Source organism: Corvus cornix, chromosome 1 (assembly GCF_000738735.6).
Source record: "Corvus cornix cornix isolate S_Up_H32 chromosome 1, ASM73873v5, whole genome shotgun sequence".
In the NCBI taxonomy this organism is placed as follows: Eukaryota; Metazoa; Chordata; class Aves; order Passeriformes; family Corvidae; genus Corvus; species Corvus cornix.
In genome coordinates this window covers 78,876,572-78,895,995 of record NC_046332.1, presented here as the reverse complement: position 1 = coordinate 78,895,995, position 19,424 = coordinate 78,876,572, and the positions used below count along the sequence as shown (strand labels likewise).

The window sequence follows — 19,424 nt, the reverse complement described above, 5'->3', positions numbered from 1 at the left end:
CAGAGGAGAGAGAAATCAATTCTCCAATGGCAATGGTGAATGGAAGTGAAGTCTGAATAGGATTTGCCAGTGGGGTGCAACAGCTGCCAAATATCCTGCAGCCAAAGAATTACAATAATACTGATGAAGTGTGCAAGAGCTTTTGGAATCATTGCAGGGAACAGAGAAATACTCCTACAATAATGAGGCCATTCTGTGTCCCATCCCACTTTTGCAGTTGAATCAAAGGGAAAAGAAACGGTTGAAAATTGTAATACTCAACAACAATGAATTACCTATCCCTTCAATCAGTATCTTGTATTTAACTACAGCCTCTGTGAACATGAATGAAGTAAGCATGCTAAAGAATGGACAAATCAAGACACATACATGTAAAAGTATGCAGACAATACTGAATTAGAGACTTGCTTCCCATGTATTTTGTTGACAACATTTTTACAGCAACAGCATCCAGAGTAAGCTATACACTACACAAACAAACAGCAGGACACAACCAGTACCTCAAGGAACTACACAAGCTCAGGTGCTGATGGTCATGCTTATCTTTAATAATCCTAGGAAAGAAACATCAGCAAAACTTCTCGTGCAAATGCAATTACACATGTATTTACTGAGCTTAGAGACCCCAAAAGTCAAGAAAAATGTTGCCCTTCCATAAAATTATCCTACACAACTTCATATCCGCCTTCGGAAACTCCAGGTAAAATACCCAGATGAAGATAAAAACATATCCTAAAAATACCTGTTAAATGACCAGGGAGCACATGGCAATTAGCACACACCTTGTTAGTTCTACGGTTTCACGCATACACATTTTACACACAGACAAATATTAAAGAACAGGTTTAGGAGGTGTAAACCTGCATGAGAGGAAATAATCGTTGGGCTTATAGAGGGGATCAAAGTAAATTAAATAGAGAGAGGTCTTGTAAAGAGAGGATCTTGCAGAAGAGGTCATAAGCAAAGCACAGATGAGAAAAGGGCAGGATTAACAACTAAAAAAGGGACAGGAATTTGGCAGCACAATAGAAAACATTCACATGTCTACATTATGCAAATTCAAGTTTCAGCATTAAGTGAACAGTAGCTACAGAAGCTATAAAGCTCTTACAGCAGATGCTGTTTTCCCAGAAAACATGGTGAAAATAAAAAATAAACATAGGGACTTAGCCAGGTCTATTTACTTTGCTGAACGCCTTTCCCACCAGCAATCACCTCAGCAAGATGTGGGGATCTTCCCAAGAGATGTTCACTGAGATTCAAACTTTAAGTAATTACTATCTTCATAATGATTTCATAATGGTTAAGCAACCCTAAAGATTGAGCAAGTGTGGATTCCTGAGTGCCCAGAATACCTTTTTCCCTAAGCTATGAAAATTTTCCATGACAGACTGCTCTGTTCCTGGAATATATGTTTAGGAATCATATGGAACAACAGCTCTGCTTTCAGACAACTATATCAATACCTTATATTACTTGTGTTATCAATTCTGATTGCATTCATTTAATCAAATCAAAGAAAAAATACTACACATATACTCTGTAGAGTCATAAATGCTATCTTAATATCCTATTTTAACTTTGATATTTTCCATAGAAATTCATTCCCAACTGGCCAAAAATGCATGTTTCATATATTTGCATGTACTTGTTTGTTTCTAGCACATATAATCCTCTTTCTGTGATAAGCAACTGAACAACTGAGAAGGGTAAATAATACCAGATTTTAAATACATCTAGAATATTATATAGGGCAGCTGGTTTTGTAGTTATTAAGCAAGATTAACCAAAAAAATACAGTAATTACTTATGAGAGGTCAAAAGAACAACATTAGATAACAGCTAGAGAGACAAGAGGGTTACCACAACCAGAAAAGCCCATTATAAACAAGGATTTCACATGAAAAAAGGGAGAACAGGGTCTTAGTACCTTGCGAGTCTGTGGCAAAAGAAAAAAACCACACAGTGAATAATGGTGTGAAGCTGCAGTAGTTACACAAACATATCAAAGACTTTCATAGGCCTAACAGTAAATCATGAGAAGAATGCTTGACTTGTTGAGCAGGGGACCAGAACAGTAAGGATAAGACAGTGCTGTTTGGACAAGCTAAGGATGAGTGCATAACTCCAAAGCGGAGGAATGAAGAAAGCCACAAGTAGGCTGGACTTGGTCAACTGTACCAACAAAAACAAAGTTGTTTATCTCTATATAGAGGGTATCTGTAGGACAGAGCAAAGTATACACATTTAGCTGCACTTGTAATAACTATTCATATTATTACTGCAGTTCTAGGAAAAAAAATTAAATTCACATAATACAATTGATATAGTTCAGCAGTGCCTGTGGCTGTGCTGAGAGTAAGAACTCTTTCCCTTTCCAAGAGGCTGGTTCAGATGACTCCAGTGAATTTTCCTGACATCATCTTCCTTCTTTTTAAAATTAATGTAACATAACCTTATTTTGTACTGCTCCAGCAGTGCAAGAGAGGCAAAAAGCTCTCCTATTGGGCAGTTGACCATCCTTACATATGGGGAAGCCCTGGGCTGGCAAAGAGCTGGCTCTGTCCCAGACTCCAGCAAGGTAATAGGTGTAGTCTGTGTGAGAGCAAGGATGCCAGACACGTGTGGGGCTCTACTGCTCTCTGAGCAGTTCCCTTGCTGCCCTATAATCAAGAAATGGCAAGGCAAACATCAATATAGCTGTATCAAATCAACCCAGACAGGAACCTACAATAATTCGTTAAATATAAAGCAAAATAAATTAATTTCTGTTCTTGCAGTTCACCAGTCATGTTATGTTTACTGAACTGGACCCCTTTATTTTCAGAATTTTAAAACAAAAAATTAGCCCAGCTATTTCAGAACTTGACAAAAACTTGTTTGCATTTTAACTTTTCACTATACACTTTCCTTCCTGTGAAAATATTATTTTGTGCTTAGAAAGCATAATCCATTTTAGGTCACAAAATACTTCATACATGTTGATAAACAGATATTTACAAAACCTCAGTAGTGCAGCAAAGTGTTAAGGCCACTTTGTCTTTTTGTAAACTGAGGCTAAATTCAATTGACTTCTCTAAGGTCCCACAAGAACAGTTTAACTCAAGACTCCCAACCCAGTCTTCTATATTAAACACACAAGCAAGAAAAACCTTTAGTGTTTTTTCTTTCTAGCAATTTAAAACATTTTCCAGTGTGTTACCATCTTTTTGTGTGTAGTATCAGGTAATATGGGCATTCAGCCTCACTGGTTTTTTTCCAAGTCATAAATGATGAAAGGGTAAAACCCATAGAAAAATTAGGAAAATACACTTAGCAGCCAACACAAGCAACACATAGGAAGTGCTGTAGGCAATTGGGTTTAGAAGTATAAACATCACATTAGTAGACCCATGAGATAGCATGATGTAGCCACACCTGGAGAGACACTCTCCTATTCCCCTCCCAGCCCTCTAATGAAAACAAGCCTGAAGCCAAAACGTGAAGATTCAACTGTACAACATCATTTCTGGTCTCAAAGGCTAACTACATCAAACAGACATAAAATAAGCTGGATTCACTTCAGCCAAAATATGTTTCCACTTGAAACAAGATCAAGTTCTGTCTAGAAGACCTTGGGGTTTTACTAGATGCTGTAAATCTGTTCAGCAGCTGTGGGTGGCACCAGTTTCACAGAAGTGGACGATGGAGTAAGTAGGAAAAGTCCTAGGTAAAATAACTAAAAGCTGAACAATGAAACAACCATTAATCATCCATGGCTCTTTCCTGTAGGAAATATGTGCCCCTGTTATCTGGATATCACAGTGAAATATTCACATTAGTATGTGGCTCACAAAACACCAAACACTTTCATTAGCAAACCATCTTTCAAAAATACTTGAAAAAACACCACAACCACAAAGAATCCCAAAAAACCAAACCATCCTACATGCAATTTTTCCCAAGAAAATGGGTTAAATAAAAAACAGATTAAAAAAAAAGAAACACACTGAGAAAATGATCTAAATACTTGATTGCATCACAAAAGTAAATGCCTATATTCCTGTAACTCTGAGCATGCCTACATCTCCAACAGCTGTTCTAGTTAAGGGCTGGCAAGTTAGTCCTCGGAGACTGTTGATGAGGCATGGGGCACTATATAACAATACAGACAGTGGAAACTCACCTGTGGGTGCTCCACCCAAATCATAACACCATGTATTCGAACACAGGAAAGGCAAACCAGCCCTAGGCTCATGGCCTGCATTAACCTCAACACCAAACAACCTACTGCAACAAAGACTGCCACTACAGAGGTCAGGTTGGCTGAAACTAGCTGAAGGAAGCTGGGTGCCAAAGGTGGAAACAGCTTGCTGGTCATCAGAGCATGTTCCAGCAAGAACCTTACAGTTGATGATTCAGTCACCCAGGGATTGCAAAATATACATTTTCCAGTCACATCCCAGCAAATGCCAATTATAGAGAAATCCCCCTCATGAGGCTGATACTAGTCTGATCTGTGGCACAGAGCTAAGGCCCACCTCTGAATCCCTTTAATGAGCTCACACATTCCCACTCTCATAGCTCTTCCAGAATAATTTCACTTGAGCTTCTGACAGAGCGATCCAAAATAAACTATTATTTAATAGTTTCTATGCTAACATAGGTCATTTTAGCAGAACCAGAGTGGAATGCAACTACACACAAAATCACACCTGCATACCTGGGAAGGAGGAAGAAAGAGAGAGCAAGGGAGGAGCAGCCTGCAACAAGATTCCTTCATCTGGCTCAGATGCACTTCATCTGATTACAGTCTCAGTAACCCTGACAGTGAAAGCTGGAGCTTCTGTGAAGAGCTCCAAGCATGGTACTTTCTAGTCAGTATATATACTGACTAGAATAACAATCCTGATCATGGGCTGAATAAATCACAGGGAAAACAGGGAACCCAAAATACCCCTGCAGTTGTGAAAAGAATGCATATTCTAAATATGGCTTCCAAGAGGGAAAAGAAAACAAATCAAAAGCAAAGATAAGCATATAACTCAAATTTAGCAGAAAACTGTCTGTTTGACAACTGTGACAAGCTTAGAAGAAATAACACGATTTCAAAATACTACTCTTCAGTAGTTTTTCGCACAAGAATTGCTCAATTGCTTTCAACACAGACAAAAAAAAAAAATGCTGTCAACATAAATAGTTCCAGAGAGCTGAAATTCTGTAGGTGGTGATCAGTGTATCAATGTACTTGTCCAAACCATTAGGAGAATGTTACGGATCAACTTTGGAGTGTGCAGTCTGTCTAGTCCGCTCACATCCTCCAACACAGATTTAAAACTCACACAGATTCCAAATGCCCAGTTCTGCCATAGTGAAAATTCCACTCAAAATTACAACTGGCCTTTTTGATTTGTTGTAGCACAGGTACCTGCTCTGCACTTTTTGTTCAGGAGTATTTTTCAAACAGAGCGCAGTCTTATTAATAAAGATGTGCTTCTTCTCTGGCCACAACCCTGCCCATTAAAAAATACCCATGACATGGAACACCTTCAAAAACAAGTCAGATGCAGTTTGGGTAAGTTAACAACATGGCGAAGAATCCTTGATGGGACTATAGTAAATCGTATGCTCCACAGTGCTCAGTCCCCTCTAGAGGGAGGGCTGAGTCCACTAACTGCTCTAAGGAATGGAGAACACTGTCCAAGACACTGCAAAATCCTTCAACCTCATTCTGCTTTTGCTTCTTTAATTTTTCCTCTGAACGAGCTGTATGATTCTGGGAAAAGGGTATCATTATCAGGTTTAGTTTCTTCAGAAGTTACTTACCAGCATACATTTTTGCATTAGCTTGTCCTTACTTGGCCTCAAACAGGCAGCTTTGCTATCATTAAAGCAAGTAGATCTAACAGTATATATGTATTGAAACCATGACACATTCAGTAAGAACCACACTCAGCCACCACTTGGAGAAAATTCTAAGGCTTGACTTCTGAAGGATTCGTAAGTACCCCATTCATGGCAAGAGAAAGTGATCTTCCCTGTACTGAAAAGTTTTCTTAGCTTCACCATTTAAAATCCAAAAAATCATGCCTTAATCTAGTTTTACAGATGTGTGTTTTTTCATGTAACCAGACTCCGCTGCCTTCTCTGCCCATGGTAGAAGAATACCTGTGACTGTGTTTGGTTACCACTCCAAAAATGAGTTAATTTTTTTCAAAGCAGAAATGTATTTGTTTCCCTAACAGAGCACAAAAAGAGATGGATGACCGTGTCTGACTGCTCAATGCTATACTTCATTTATATATTTAGTTAAAATAGTCATATGTCTTTTCTATTAAGATACACAGACACCTAGTACTAAAAAAAAGTACTTGCAATAGGAACAAAACATTAAAAGACTGTTCAAAAATTGGATTCCTTTTCTTTTTAGCTAGTAAGAGTATTTTACAGGGAAGAGGAAAAAAATCTCAAATCAGAGCAGGGAATGCAATAGCAGTTTGATAATCACTGCTTAAATTAACAATTCCTACCCTTATTCTAAGTACAAAGTAATCCATTGCTTCTCTCAAGCAGTACCAGACTACTTAACTTCCTATGCTGGCCAGTAAAAACTACAATCAAGGCTCCTCCTCATTATGCCCAATTCATCTCTTTTTTTAGGTAACAGTGGCCTTTGAGTGTCTGTTCTTCTCCTTATGCCATTCACTATGAAGGATATAACTCCTGGAAGGAAATAAAAAGGTGCTTTACTTTCCCCTATAGATGCATAAGGCAAGCAGTGACCCAGCCTTGCATATGCTATACATTACAAAGCTGTTATGCTTGCCCTAAGTGTCTCTTTCTTTTTCTTTTTTTTTTAACACCATATGGTACTAATTATCTTTGTGGGTACAAATAAAAATAAAGACTTCTTGAAACCACATTTGATTTATTCCTGACCACTGTAAAATCAGTAATAGAATACACTGTCAAACCACTGGTATGGAATGTGAATAATGTCTATCTTGCACTATGACTTCCCTCACATACAAACATATATGCACCTATACTACAAAACATGAGGCGAGGAGAGTTATGCTGAAGTCAGGATTCCCTGTACACAACCACTGCTAACACCAACTACACAAGCAAGCTTCACAAATTCAGTTGATTGTAATAGAAGGTCTCATGGCACTGACAATGATGGGCCAGAGGACAAGAAAATCTAGACATCCTAGAGGAAAAAGCATACCATTCCAAAAAGCCAAAGAAGTGAATTAGCATTTTGACATGGGCTACTGCAATGGCTGGTCAATTAACAGTACTGCCTAGCTTACTGGCGGCTACTATTCAAAAAAATGGGGGAGTGGGGGTATAAAAGCACTCAAAAAACCATACTTCAAGAAGGGGGTTGATTCTTCCCCCAATTACCTTCCACCTTTACAGTCTGAAAGTGTTTTCAGAATTAAGACTCTAAACTATTAAGGTTCTTCATCACAGGTAGCAAATTACTCACAAATCCACAATATTTTAAAGCTCTGTAGCTGAATATTCATATTGTACCAAAGTGCTTAGATTGCTTCAAACGGGCACGTGGGAAATTTGTGATGCTCAATTTGTGGTTAGTTACTAATGCAGCAACATTTTGCATTAATGAAACTCCTGATGTGCATTAATTACTGTACGGGCTTGTAACACATTTTTGCGCCTATTAGTTTGCTAATAGTTAGAATAAAAATAATCATGTACGACTTGTGCGAGTAGGGAAATGTAAGCCACAGCTCATTTGAATTTAGAAAAAACAGACTATATTAAGAAACCATGCAGTTTCTCACCAGTTATTCTTGTGCATGAGAAGATGCCATTAAAGAAATGTATCAGCACATCTGAGTTCCTAGAAATGAACTTACCTTGGAGTCCCTAGAAATCGCTGTGATCTCAGTTGTTCAGCCACATACAAAGACGCTGCTGTTGCCAGTAGTTCTCTTCTTTCAAGATCTGTCAGCTTGTGTCCTAGTTTTCAAAAAGAAGTTTAAAAAAAAAATTAGATACCACAGACCAACACAGACACAAAAAGTAACAACTACCAGTAAAGACAATGCTCAGTCCTTACACGTGAAAGCTACATTTTTTCCTCTAAATTAAGACGAGGCGTAGCATAGCAGACGCTCTGAGTTTCAGAGTTTAAATTGCATGTTTTCATACAAATCAGCCCAACTGCTAACACTGGTATCTCTGTTAAAAACAATTTGACAACTGAAAGAAAAGAAACTGAATGATGCTGCAGCATCTTGTTTTCATTACTGAAATGTCACCAGTTGACATATTGTGCCTCATGCTGGTAAGGAATCCATCTGTACATTAGAACTTATTCAAAATATAGAACACTCTCAGTAATTTATCTGAGGCAAAGGCAACAGATTTTCCCAACAAAAGGGACAGCGCAACAGTATAAACCCAAAAAATAAATAGGGATAATGCTACTCATCAGCCCTGGGTCATTTAGTGTCATTTGTGTAATCGTTAGATCACAACTAAAGGAGTCAAAGTCATGTTTGACACTTCAGAAACAGAAAGTGGCTCAAAGCAGTCTATAATCTGAAGGCAGGCAACCTGATAAATATTTGGCAAAATGACACAACTGGGGTGATTGGAAGCAGGTCTTCTCCCAGTCTGGGCTTGTTCCAGATAGCGAAGGTTAAATAGAGATTCAACTGTCCATTCAACAGGCTAAAAGAGCAGAGTGCCAGAACTCTGCTCTGCTCATCTTTAGGTCAGAAATCACACAACACAGATTTGGTATGAAAAGGTGGCAAATACGTGGCCAAGAATGATGCCAGATTCCAGAGAAGGGCCACCAAGATGAATAGAGAAACGGAGCACCTCTCCTATGAGGAACGGCTAAGAGAACTGGGATTGTTCAGCTTGTGCCATGGTTTGACACTGGCCCGACACCAGGCACCCACAAGAGTTGCTTGCTCACCCTCCCCTGCCACAGCTGAGCAGAGGAGAGGGGAAAAAAATTAACAAAGGCTTCATTAGTTGAGATAAGGACCAAGGGAAAAAAAAACACTTCAAGGGCAAAACAGGCTTAACTTAAAGTTACAAAATGAATTTATTGCTAACAGAATCAGAGGAGGATAATGAGAAATAAAATAAGCCCTTAAAAACACCGTTTTCTCCCCAGCCCCTCCCTCCTTTCCACTGACAGCACAGGGAGACAGGGCATGGGGGTTCAGTCAGTCTATCACCATAATTTCCTTCTGCTGCCCCAGGAGAGGCATCTTCCCCTGTGAGGCTGCAGGTCCCTCCCACGGGAGACAGTTCTCCGTGAACTTCCCCGGCGTGGGCCCGCTCTCAGGAGCAGCAGCCCCACTGTCCCTGCTGCAGCGTGAGCCCCTCCCACGGGCACACAGCCCTCCCAAAACTGCTGCACCGTGGGTGTCTCTTTCCATGGGGTGCAGTCCTCCAAGGACAGGCTGCTCCAGGCTGGAAGCAGGGCCCTCTCTCTCCACGGGGTCTCCCACTGGATCACAGCCTCCTCCAGGCATCCACCCGCTCCGGTCACCTCCCCCCCAGGCTGCGGGTGGATCTCTGCATCCCCCATGGATCCCCCCATGGGCTGCAGGGGCACAGCTGCTTCACCATGGTCATCACCACGGCCTGCAGAGGAATCTCGGCTCCGGTGCCTGGAGCACCTCCTGCCCCTCTTTCTTCCCTGACCTTGGTGTCGCCATGTTGTTTTCCGATACATGTTCTCACCTCCTCTTCTTCTCTGACTAGAATCCAAAATCTTGTGACTTTATTTTGATTTTCTTCTTAAATATGTCATCACAGAGATGTTACCAACCTCTCTCACTGGCCCAGTTTTGGCCAGCAGCATGTCCATCTTCAGAGCTATCAGCTCTGCCGGACATGGTGGAAACTTCCAGGAGGTTCTCATAGGAGCCACCTCTGTGGCCCCTCCACTACCAAAAACCAGGCCAAGCAAAACCAATACAGCCTGGAAAAGAGAAGGCTTCAGGGTGACCTAACTGCAGCTGTCTAGTACCTGAAAAGTGACCACCAGAAAGATAGAGTGAGAATATTTACAAGAGCATGTAGTGAAAGGACAAGGGGGAATAAATGCAAACTAAAAGAGGGCAGGTTTAGATGAGACATTAAGAAGAAGTCTTTTACTGTGAGGGTGGTGCAGCACTGAAACAGGCTGCCCAGGGGTCGATGCTCCATTCCTGGAAGTCCCAAGATGGATGGTGCTTGAGCAATCTGGTCTAGTGGAAGGTATCCCTGCCCATGGCAGGGAGGTTGGAACCAGGTGATTTTTAAGACCCCTTGAAACCCAAGCACTCTATGATTCTGTGAGAGTGAGCACAAGGACAAAGTACTTGGTCCACAAGGCAGGGGGAGGAAGTTAAAATTGATATAAAACAGGACAAGAACTGCAAAACTGAATTGTCATGAAGAAAAGAGGCAAACTTTATCCTTCAGATTTTGCACAAGTGAAAGCAAGAGTGTCTAACAAGCAAGGGAGGAGGATTACACAATAAAGTTAAAAGACAAAGGTTGAGACTGAAAGACTTTGCTGAACTCAGTTACAACACAGCTCTCAAAAAGTGCTTTGTGTGTACATATCATAGCAAATACAATCATCCAGAACAAGCACAGATTTCACATGAAAGGATGGGGGAAGAGCTTCAGAAGGCTGTGTCTCCCAGAGGAACTCTGCCCAGGGGGGCATATTTGCTTCCAGTCCTGCAGCAGACAAACAGTTACACAGACCCCTTCTATATCTCCCTCCCATCATCTCAGTGCTATGTAATGTAAATTCACATTCCCCAGTACTGGTCACTAGCCAGTGACAATTTCTATGAGCAGCACAAAATAAGACTAATGAGATCCTCAAGAAAATCCAGAATGGAGGCTGCTGTAAAGGACTGGAGCAGACTCTACAGTAACAAAGCCACAATTTCAAAACAGGATGTCTTCTGCACAGATCCCATCATTCCACTGGGCATATTAAACAGGGTTAGGTAAAGAGGCTACTTAGAGTCCACCTCAGAAATGCAGTCATGCCACAGTGATGGAAATACATTCAATAAAGTCCAGCTAACAGTACAAAGAAGTTGTCTCAGGCCAAAAAATGTAAATTTAAAAATAACAAAAGTCAGAAAATCTGCATCGATCTCTTTTTAATTTAGTCCACATTAACATATTCTGGCTGAATATTACTGCAAGTTCCTTTGCTCAGTGTTTATTTTTTTTATCTGCCTTGAAATGGAAACTGTCTTCACTTCAACAAACACATGCAGAAATAAAAATGCTGAAAGGTTGAGAACCTGGCTTCAGAAACAAACTCAATTTTTCCTTTGCCAGTCACCAGAAAAACTGACTGCAAGACAAAATTCAAAAAACACTTAACTTCTGTACTATTTGTACATATACACACACATTATATATATATATATATATATAAGCCTTATGTAATTATACACTGCAATAACATCAATTATCCAGACCTGAAATGTGCCAATTTTCCAGTTGTTTACACACAGTGAAGAAACTCTGAGATTGCTTTTTCAAAACACTGAATCTAAAACTGATGATTTATTTACACGTCTCAGCTAAAGGCACATCACGAACCTGCCCTAAAGCCTTTGCCTTTCAGTCCCCCAGCCAACACTCATGACAAGACTGTGTGACCAAAACTGCATGTTCCCACCTGCTTCAACACACACTGTTAGAATCAACTCAAATAAAGGAACAAGGTAAAACTAGAAAGATCCCATGTCAAAGGTTTTATTGCATGACCTCCATCTTGGATGAAATAACAGCTTTTTTGCTTGCTGTGCCACAAAAACTATTTTCTCCCCGTATCTTCAAACAAAAATCAAACTCCAAACAGCAAACAAAGGTCAATAAGTTGAAACAGGTTAACAACTGATCAAGAGTCACACTCATTGCTTCATGACTACGAACATGAAAAAAAATATTTATCCATTTGTCACTATTTACACCAGTTGTGTCACAGACGTGGCAAGCAGAAAGCCAGTTATGCTGTAGTATCCAAAGGAGGATTTCTGGGAGATAATATAAACTGTTAACAGGAACATACCAAAATTAGGTTTTGGTCGCTGGCAATAAAAATCCAACCCTACCACAGAATGTCCTTAGCATAACTTTGGAGGCCTACCTCAGAAGTTTGATTAAAGGCTGCTTCCTAAGGATGGCAATTTACCTTTATTACACAGGACAGACTGCTGTCAGTACTGCCTTACTTTGCTGAACTCCAGTCCCACTTCCCTTGCTGTCTGCTTTTGCTTTGCTGCTATGCTCAGCTGAATTCTAAACAGCTTTGAAGTCAAAGTTACAATTACATTACTATCTTTGGAAATACACAAATGTTCCAGATAGTAATATTTTTGTTTCCCATCAAGGATTATTTCACTTCAGAAGCTACTCCTCAGGATTTCAGTGGGCTGTCTTGAGGAACAAATTAATATTCACCATCAGATATAACAACACAGCCTTTCACGTTCACCATACAGATTGATTGGAAGAGTAACAAAGCTACCTCTGGAGCAGTTGTCCAAGTGATTCCTTGAAAGGGAGTGAAATGAGTAAGTAGCAAAGGTCCTCCAACTCCCAATATAGGAAGTTACACCACTGGTCTTCCCTGCTCTCATCACTGCAGACTCCTGGCCTACACAGAAATTTCACCTCCACAATAAAACATGGAACTGGTAGCTGCCAAATCTCTCTGCTTAACCTGGGATATACTTCTGCATTATCACTGAATTATCAGCTGAATTACATAAGGTAAATGCAGAACAGGAAGAATGGTTATAAAATTAAGTCATAACTAAAGGAGTGGAAGCAGTATTGTTCATATTATTTAAAACTCAACTGCACACATCTATTACTACTAAATGGCAGAACCCTGGTCAGAAGGAAGACAAGAAAAAAAATATTTCTCTCTCATTTCCCTGATGTTATGATTGCTTAAATCAATATTATCTCAGTATCCCCCAAGCTGAGTCAAAAAGGTTCATGCAATTACTTTACATAACCAACTTCAAATTAAATTACATAAAAGGTCATTTTTCCTATAACAGTCTCATTTGCATTTTGTCCTAGAAACGTGTTTCCTACTATCAATTACAGGGAAAAAAAACAAAACAAAACAAACAAGCCCTGGTTATGTGCCCCAGTCAGTTACTTAATACTTGAAAAGTGATTGTTTTCTTATTGGGAAGAATAAAAATTAAAAGCATAATGGGTAAGATAAAAAGTACAATGCATAATTCAGATCAAGACCAATGTAGGCAAAGTTTATAACATTCCTAGTTTCTGTTTTAGGTCAAGTTTTTCCTAGTGGATTTTGAAGTTAACCATTACAGATGGCACATATACCAAGTAGGTTGAGGCACAAAACAAAGTTGAATGTTATTAAATGGTTTAATTTCTTGTGAAGGCGAGCACAGCTTTGTTCCACACAAACAGTCATGGTAAGAGACAGGCATAAGCGTAAGCAATCTCAAACCATTCAGAGTAGTGCAGAACTGTATCTCAGAGAACTCACGCCCACTTCTAAGATGGATGCTATAGTATACAGAAAGGAAGCCTCTACTAGTCTGAATTATAAAGGAAGTAGTGACAGACTAAGAAGTGGTTTTTTAGCCTCAGCTGCCAGAAAGAAGAAAGCAAACCGTTAAGTCAACCTTTATAATCCAGTAGCTTCACAAAGTTAAAACTAATATTAGATTCCAATGCAGAAAAAATGAATGGAATTAGCAGCAAGCATCGTCCATCTTCTAACAGTGAGAGGGGAAGCTGCATTTCCCCCCCCAACTAATAGCAAAAGCCTCCAGACCTAAATTTAAAAGTCTTAGCTGCAGTCCCAATTCACCTAAAAAACACCTTTGCTCAGAATCATGGCATGACTGAGGTTGAAGGGACCTTTAAAGTTCCTTAGTTTATTCAGTGTGAATAAACCCCTCCCCACCAAGCGATCTCAACATCAAATTCAGAATAGGTTGCTCAGAGATTTGTGCAGTGAGACCTTTAAAATCTCCAGTTTCTGACCCCTGATTCTTGCTGTGCTGCTGTGCAACTCATTGAAGAGCCTGGCTTCATGTTCTTGGGAACCCCCCCAAGGTCCTAGAAGGCTGTCCTTAGGTCCACTTTAAGCTTTCTCGCTCCCAGGAAAAACAAGACTGGTTCTCCCAGCTTCTCCTTACGGGTCATCTATTCCAACCCCAGTACCACCCCTGTGGCTCTTCACTAGACTTACTCAAGCTTATTGCCACCTTTCTTACATGTATGAGGAGGTTAAAACTGGACACAGTATTCCAGAGATTGTTTAGTAAGTATTAAGCAGAGAAATCATTTCATCCAACCCACATGATTATGATAAACACGTCTAAAGGCCTTCACCTCACACACAGTCTCTGGAGCCAATATGCCATTTCAGAGGAGAAGGGCTTCCTCTTTATTCCTTTCTGCATTAAAAATATAAAGGATTGTCCATCAGAATTTCTGTTCTTCCTCTCCATTCAAATGAGGCAAACATGCCAGAAGAGGGAAAGTAAATGATTCCTTTTCTGGCTTTTTTCCCCTCATGTATTTTGGGATGACTTTTGTGATATTCTCCTGGAAAATGCCCCATCTTTCACTGGCACAGGATGTGTCTCCCAAAGAGACTGACTGATTTGAGACATCATTTAATAACCAGGAAGAGTGGAACATCAAGAAAAACTCAATATTTTAAACAAAAACCAGGAAAACATTAACTGTGAGACAGTCTGAACCGCAATGACTAATCCCATGAACAGGGTACTAACCTAAAGATCCTTTATTTGTTCTTTGTCCAAGACTCCTCTTGGATCTTTGTGAAAATAGAGATACACTTTCTGTGCCTATAAAATAGGGATAATACATAGTAAACTTCTTTCTCATCAGGCAGATTAGGAAGTACAGAGGCTTCCCAGGTTGTTTGGAAGCTGTAGTAGAATGGTGTATCTGACTCCTGCATGGTTGAAAAACATTTTTATTCTGCAAGCAAAGTGCTTGGAGGCCACTCTAACACAGGTGTACTAGTGTCACCTGACCTAATCAGCGTTCCTGCACCCACCCTCAGATCTACACACCTCCCAAAACATACATGTATGTTCAGAGCAACAACCTACTGCCAGCCAGCATTCCAGCCAGCCATCCCTCACATGGACAAAAAAGTGGCATGACAGCAGCTGCTTTCCCACACTAATCAAACTCTGCGCAAGGTTACTTTTGGCACAGCTATTATTTTAAAATAACTTGCAATGAACAAATTTCTTCTGGTAGTGAATGTTTACTTAAAGATGGGGAGAAAGAGTTAAACTCTAATCATGAAAATTACTGAACATGCCCATTCTATATGTAATTTGAAGTGGGCATCACACAGGTTAATGGAAAAGTAGCTGAGATACATTTAATAATTCACTTTTTCTTAACTTAGAGTAAAGGTCTTCTAATAAAGGATTTATAATGGAACTCATAAAATGAGACTGGAAAACAAAGCATCTCTTATTTTACTCTTAAGTAAGACTCGCTATTTATACTTGAAGAAAAATGCACAGAAGAAATGGGCCAGTACTTCATGCAGTCACCAGAAGGAACACAGCTGACATTCATTACTTACCATCAGTGTACATCACCAGTGGCAATTGTGCAGTTTACAGAAGAAACAATGGATTGTGCTTGAGCATTAACTTTACATACATCTCTGTTGAAACGTTTCTATTTCTTAAGTTTTCCAAATTTAAAACACCTCTGGTATGGATTCCTACTGTTAACAACAGCACACATTTCTACGTATTTCCAGATCCATGTTGGCTATACATTGCTCTGATTTTTCAGATTGTCACAGCTCTTTTTTAACAGCTATTCATCTTCTATAAGCAATAGTAAGATATATGAAGCTACTTAATTTCCAAATTCTCCTAGCAAAGTTTACCCTGGGTATTTATATTAAAAAGTTAGTTGAAGTGATTAAAGAAATTACACATAAGTTAATTTTTGTCTTTGCTTCTCTTCCTGAGCTTCTACCTGTCATCTGCCCGCCATCCTTGCTTGCATTCAGCAGTTCCCATTTGAGTCCTTGGATTTGCAGAAACATTTTTCAGTGGGTACTTAAAAAGCTATCCGCAAATTCAAGTAATCAATTTTTTTTTAAGCATGAAGGGTTTGATCCAGTGCAAACTACATCATTAAAAGGGCTCTCAATTACTTTGGTGAGCTTTTAATCAGTATTCATGAGTAAGTATTCTTGATCTGAAGTACAGTACCATAATATGTTCCTTTATTTATCATTAAGAAGGCTAATGTGTGCTTTTGTTTGATACATGGAAGGAGATGAGCAAGACTTTTCATACAGCAGGAACAAAGTCTAGGAATTTCACATGTGCCAATCATTAGTTTCGATTATGAACTGCCACAATATCTGTTCTTGTGTCTTCTGGTGTCCAGAGCAAAAGCATATCTTTAAGAATCTGTTAATATAATACTACTGTTTGGTTTATGTTTTTATTGTTCCCAGCTGTGTGCCAGGTGAGGCTGCCTTCTCACAATATGATACTGGAATTCCAACATCTTGCATCCTTGCCTTTTTCCTCCATTCCCCTCTCCCCATTCCCAGTCTGCCACTCACTTTGCACATCTACTGAAGTTCACCAGATTCCTTCACGAGCTAAATCAACCCAGGAACTTACAAAAAAACTACCCCAATAAAAGCAGCAACAGTAAAAACATGCAGATTTCATGGTGGTTAAGAGATCTGGATCTACTCAGGAAGAGGACTGAATAGTCCCAGAAACATCAGAGAGACAAGACATGAGATTTTGTATTCAAGTGTCAGGGAAGGGAGAAAGACCAACTACAGCAGCACCAAGCCTTCAAGAGCAGCTTCAGGAGCAGATGATCAGAGTACCCTGATCATTTTCAATGCTGCTGGATGAAAGCCAGCTGAGTTACCCAAAGATTAGCTAAGTACCCCCTAGCAAAGACAACAAAGGAACTTTTCAGCTTGAAGCATCACAAGCCCACTACCACTCAAGGTGGCCAACACCTGTTCCTGTGGTCTCAGTCAGGAGCCAGGAACAAGCAGGATGCATTAATCCCACATGTAGGACAGTATCACACACAGAGTTGTCAATGACATCATGATATCGAGTAGTTCTGGTGCAAAGAATAGTCATCCACACACTCACACACTGAGTCCTGAGGTAAGAAAAATCTGTTCTGCTCCTTAATGAGACTAGAATTTGGCAAGGTGCCAGTCATATCCAGTGACTGCCAATCTGGCAGTGCTGCCTCCAAAGTGGGATGAGGATTCTGCCACATTGGATTAATGATGAATGGGGGAAAAGGAATCTCCACGGGATTCATAAAGGACCCATGAATGATGAACTATAAATACTGTCTTTTTTTAAATAAGGAAGATGTTCTGCCTGATGAATGCCAGCTGAGGTGAGAGACCTGTATGGAAGAACTGAATCTCTGACCACACAGGCCAAGAAAGCATCTACAGCAGATTAGCTAAGAGAGAAGTCAACCTTTCAAAACCTGTTACTTGTGAAAGGAAACCAATCTATTTGTTTCCTTACATTTTTCTAGCAACCATTGGTAAACATTTTTGAAATTGAGTAGTTTGGGATGTTGTAAAGAAATAAATTTGTGTTTATGTTAACGTAGTGTATGAGTTAACAATTTCAAAATGATGCCCATTACTGTGTCTAATGAGTATTAAGACCAGGGTACTGAAATATTCTGATAAAATGCCAGATCCTCAGACAAGGCTACAGTTAAAACAAACGGTGCCAAAAGGCAATTCTAGAGGTGCTACACCAACTTACTGAAGAAGCAACAGTGCTGAGTAAAAAGAAATCTTATCTTACTATAGTTAACAGTCTGTCTGTAATGAAGTATGATAGCACAGCAGAACTGATGTTTATTTTACATATTTCATATCACCTACAAATGGTTTTTCTTGACTTTGGGTGTACTTAATTTACTATTTTATCACTAGAAATACATATTTTGCCTTCCTGAAGATAAAAAAAATTAGCTATTTCAACTTAATGCATTATTTAAAAACTCTAATTGTGTGTATACACAGATATATTTGAAGAAAAAGTAAAGACTGGGGAACATGTCAGTCTGAAAATATAAAGGAACAATAATCAAAAACAACACCACTCAAGAAAAGAAACATTTCCAAATGGAACAAACCTTTAAAACCATCAGGATAGACTTCAGGAAGGAATTTAGTGCTGATGTCTCCTTGAACAAAGCGTGGATGGACGATCACTTCTCGCAGTAAAGAAATATTGTGAGCCACACCTGAAAACAAAAAAAAAACAAATCAATACAAAATCAGGTGACATTAATCACAAATTACAATAGGAAAGGACTTATAAAAATATGAACTCTTTCTGGAAGAAATACTTGTTCACAACCTAGATACCACAGTACTGATGTAATCAATGCAGATTTACCAGTTTTGTTTCACTCCTGCCTCAAGACACACCCTTTTAAACACTCCGTTTAATTATAAAGTAAACAATCTAAATTTTCACCTCATCAAGCCTAATTCAAACACCTAGTTGAGTTAAGGACAGCAAGCACAACCAAGAGACTTTTGGTCCAGTTCTAGAAGATGTAGGCAAGACCACAGCCATCTCCTTGAAATGACAAATATTAGCTCAATTCCACTGAAGCCTGAATGAAAGATATGCACCATGTTATGCCCCAATCACAGTAAAGAAATACAGTAAACAGTTTTACCACTTAACATACCATTTTACAACATTTTTATCATTTGTAACACTTAAGAGACTCCTGTGTAACTTACAAAACAGAAATGTATTGCTTCCTCCACATGTACCTTTATCCAACCTCACCTGGTCAATTCTTTCATTCAATACCCTGGCTCCTCTTTAGGACCTCTCTGTGACCCTGTTAGGCATAAGCCCACAAAAATTATTTACTTAATTTTAAAATAACTTACCACAGAAACTTTAGAGCCACCTTTATCCTTTAATTTCTTTGAGTATTATGCTACTTATGTTTTCTGCATTTCTTCATCTCTTTCTCATTCTACTTCTCAGCCTGTCTCCTCCATCTCCTAAATGATTTTCGTTTTAGTTGAATAACTTCTATGTAATTAAGTTAGTGACTTAATGCTAAACTGCACTTTGCCAGAAGTGCTTGCAGTTTAGGACTGAATATGACGGTCACTAGAAGTCATTTCACTGAAATACTAAATACAAGAAAGTCCTTATAAGAGGTAGGAGAAGAAAGGGGATGCAAAAAAAAAAATCTTTGAGAAAAAACTCCCTAGATCATTTAAATTATCTTCTCCTTACTGCAAACAATTTTCAAAAAGAAGGTACTGTCTCTCTTTTGAAAATAGCATACAGGTCATCTTTGGA

The 19,424-nt window shown here is 39.3% G+C and overlaps 1 protein-coding gene across 1 annotated transcript in view; it reads right to left on the bottom strand.

Moving 5' to 3' along the window:
* The window catches only part of PCCA (propionyl-CoA carboxylase subunit alpha), a 274,195-nt gene that overhangs the window by 121,417 nt on the left and 133,354 nt on the right, over nucleotides 1-19,424 (bottom strand). Inside the window, exons 17-18 of the mRNA XM_039561855.1 lie at nucleotides 18,223-18,333; nucleotides 7,869-7,971 (exon numbers count right to left, since the gene is read on the bottom strand). Coding sequence (XP_039417789.1) covers nucleotides 7,869-7,971; nucleotides 18,223-18,333 — 214 coding nt within the window. The remainder of the gene's footprint in view (nucleotides 1-7,868; nucleotides 7,972-18,222; nucleotides 18,334-19,424) is intronic.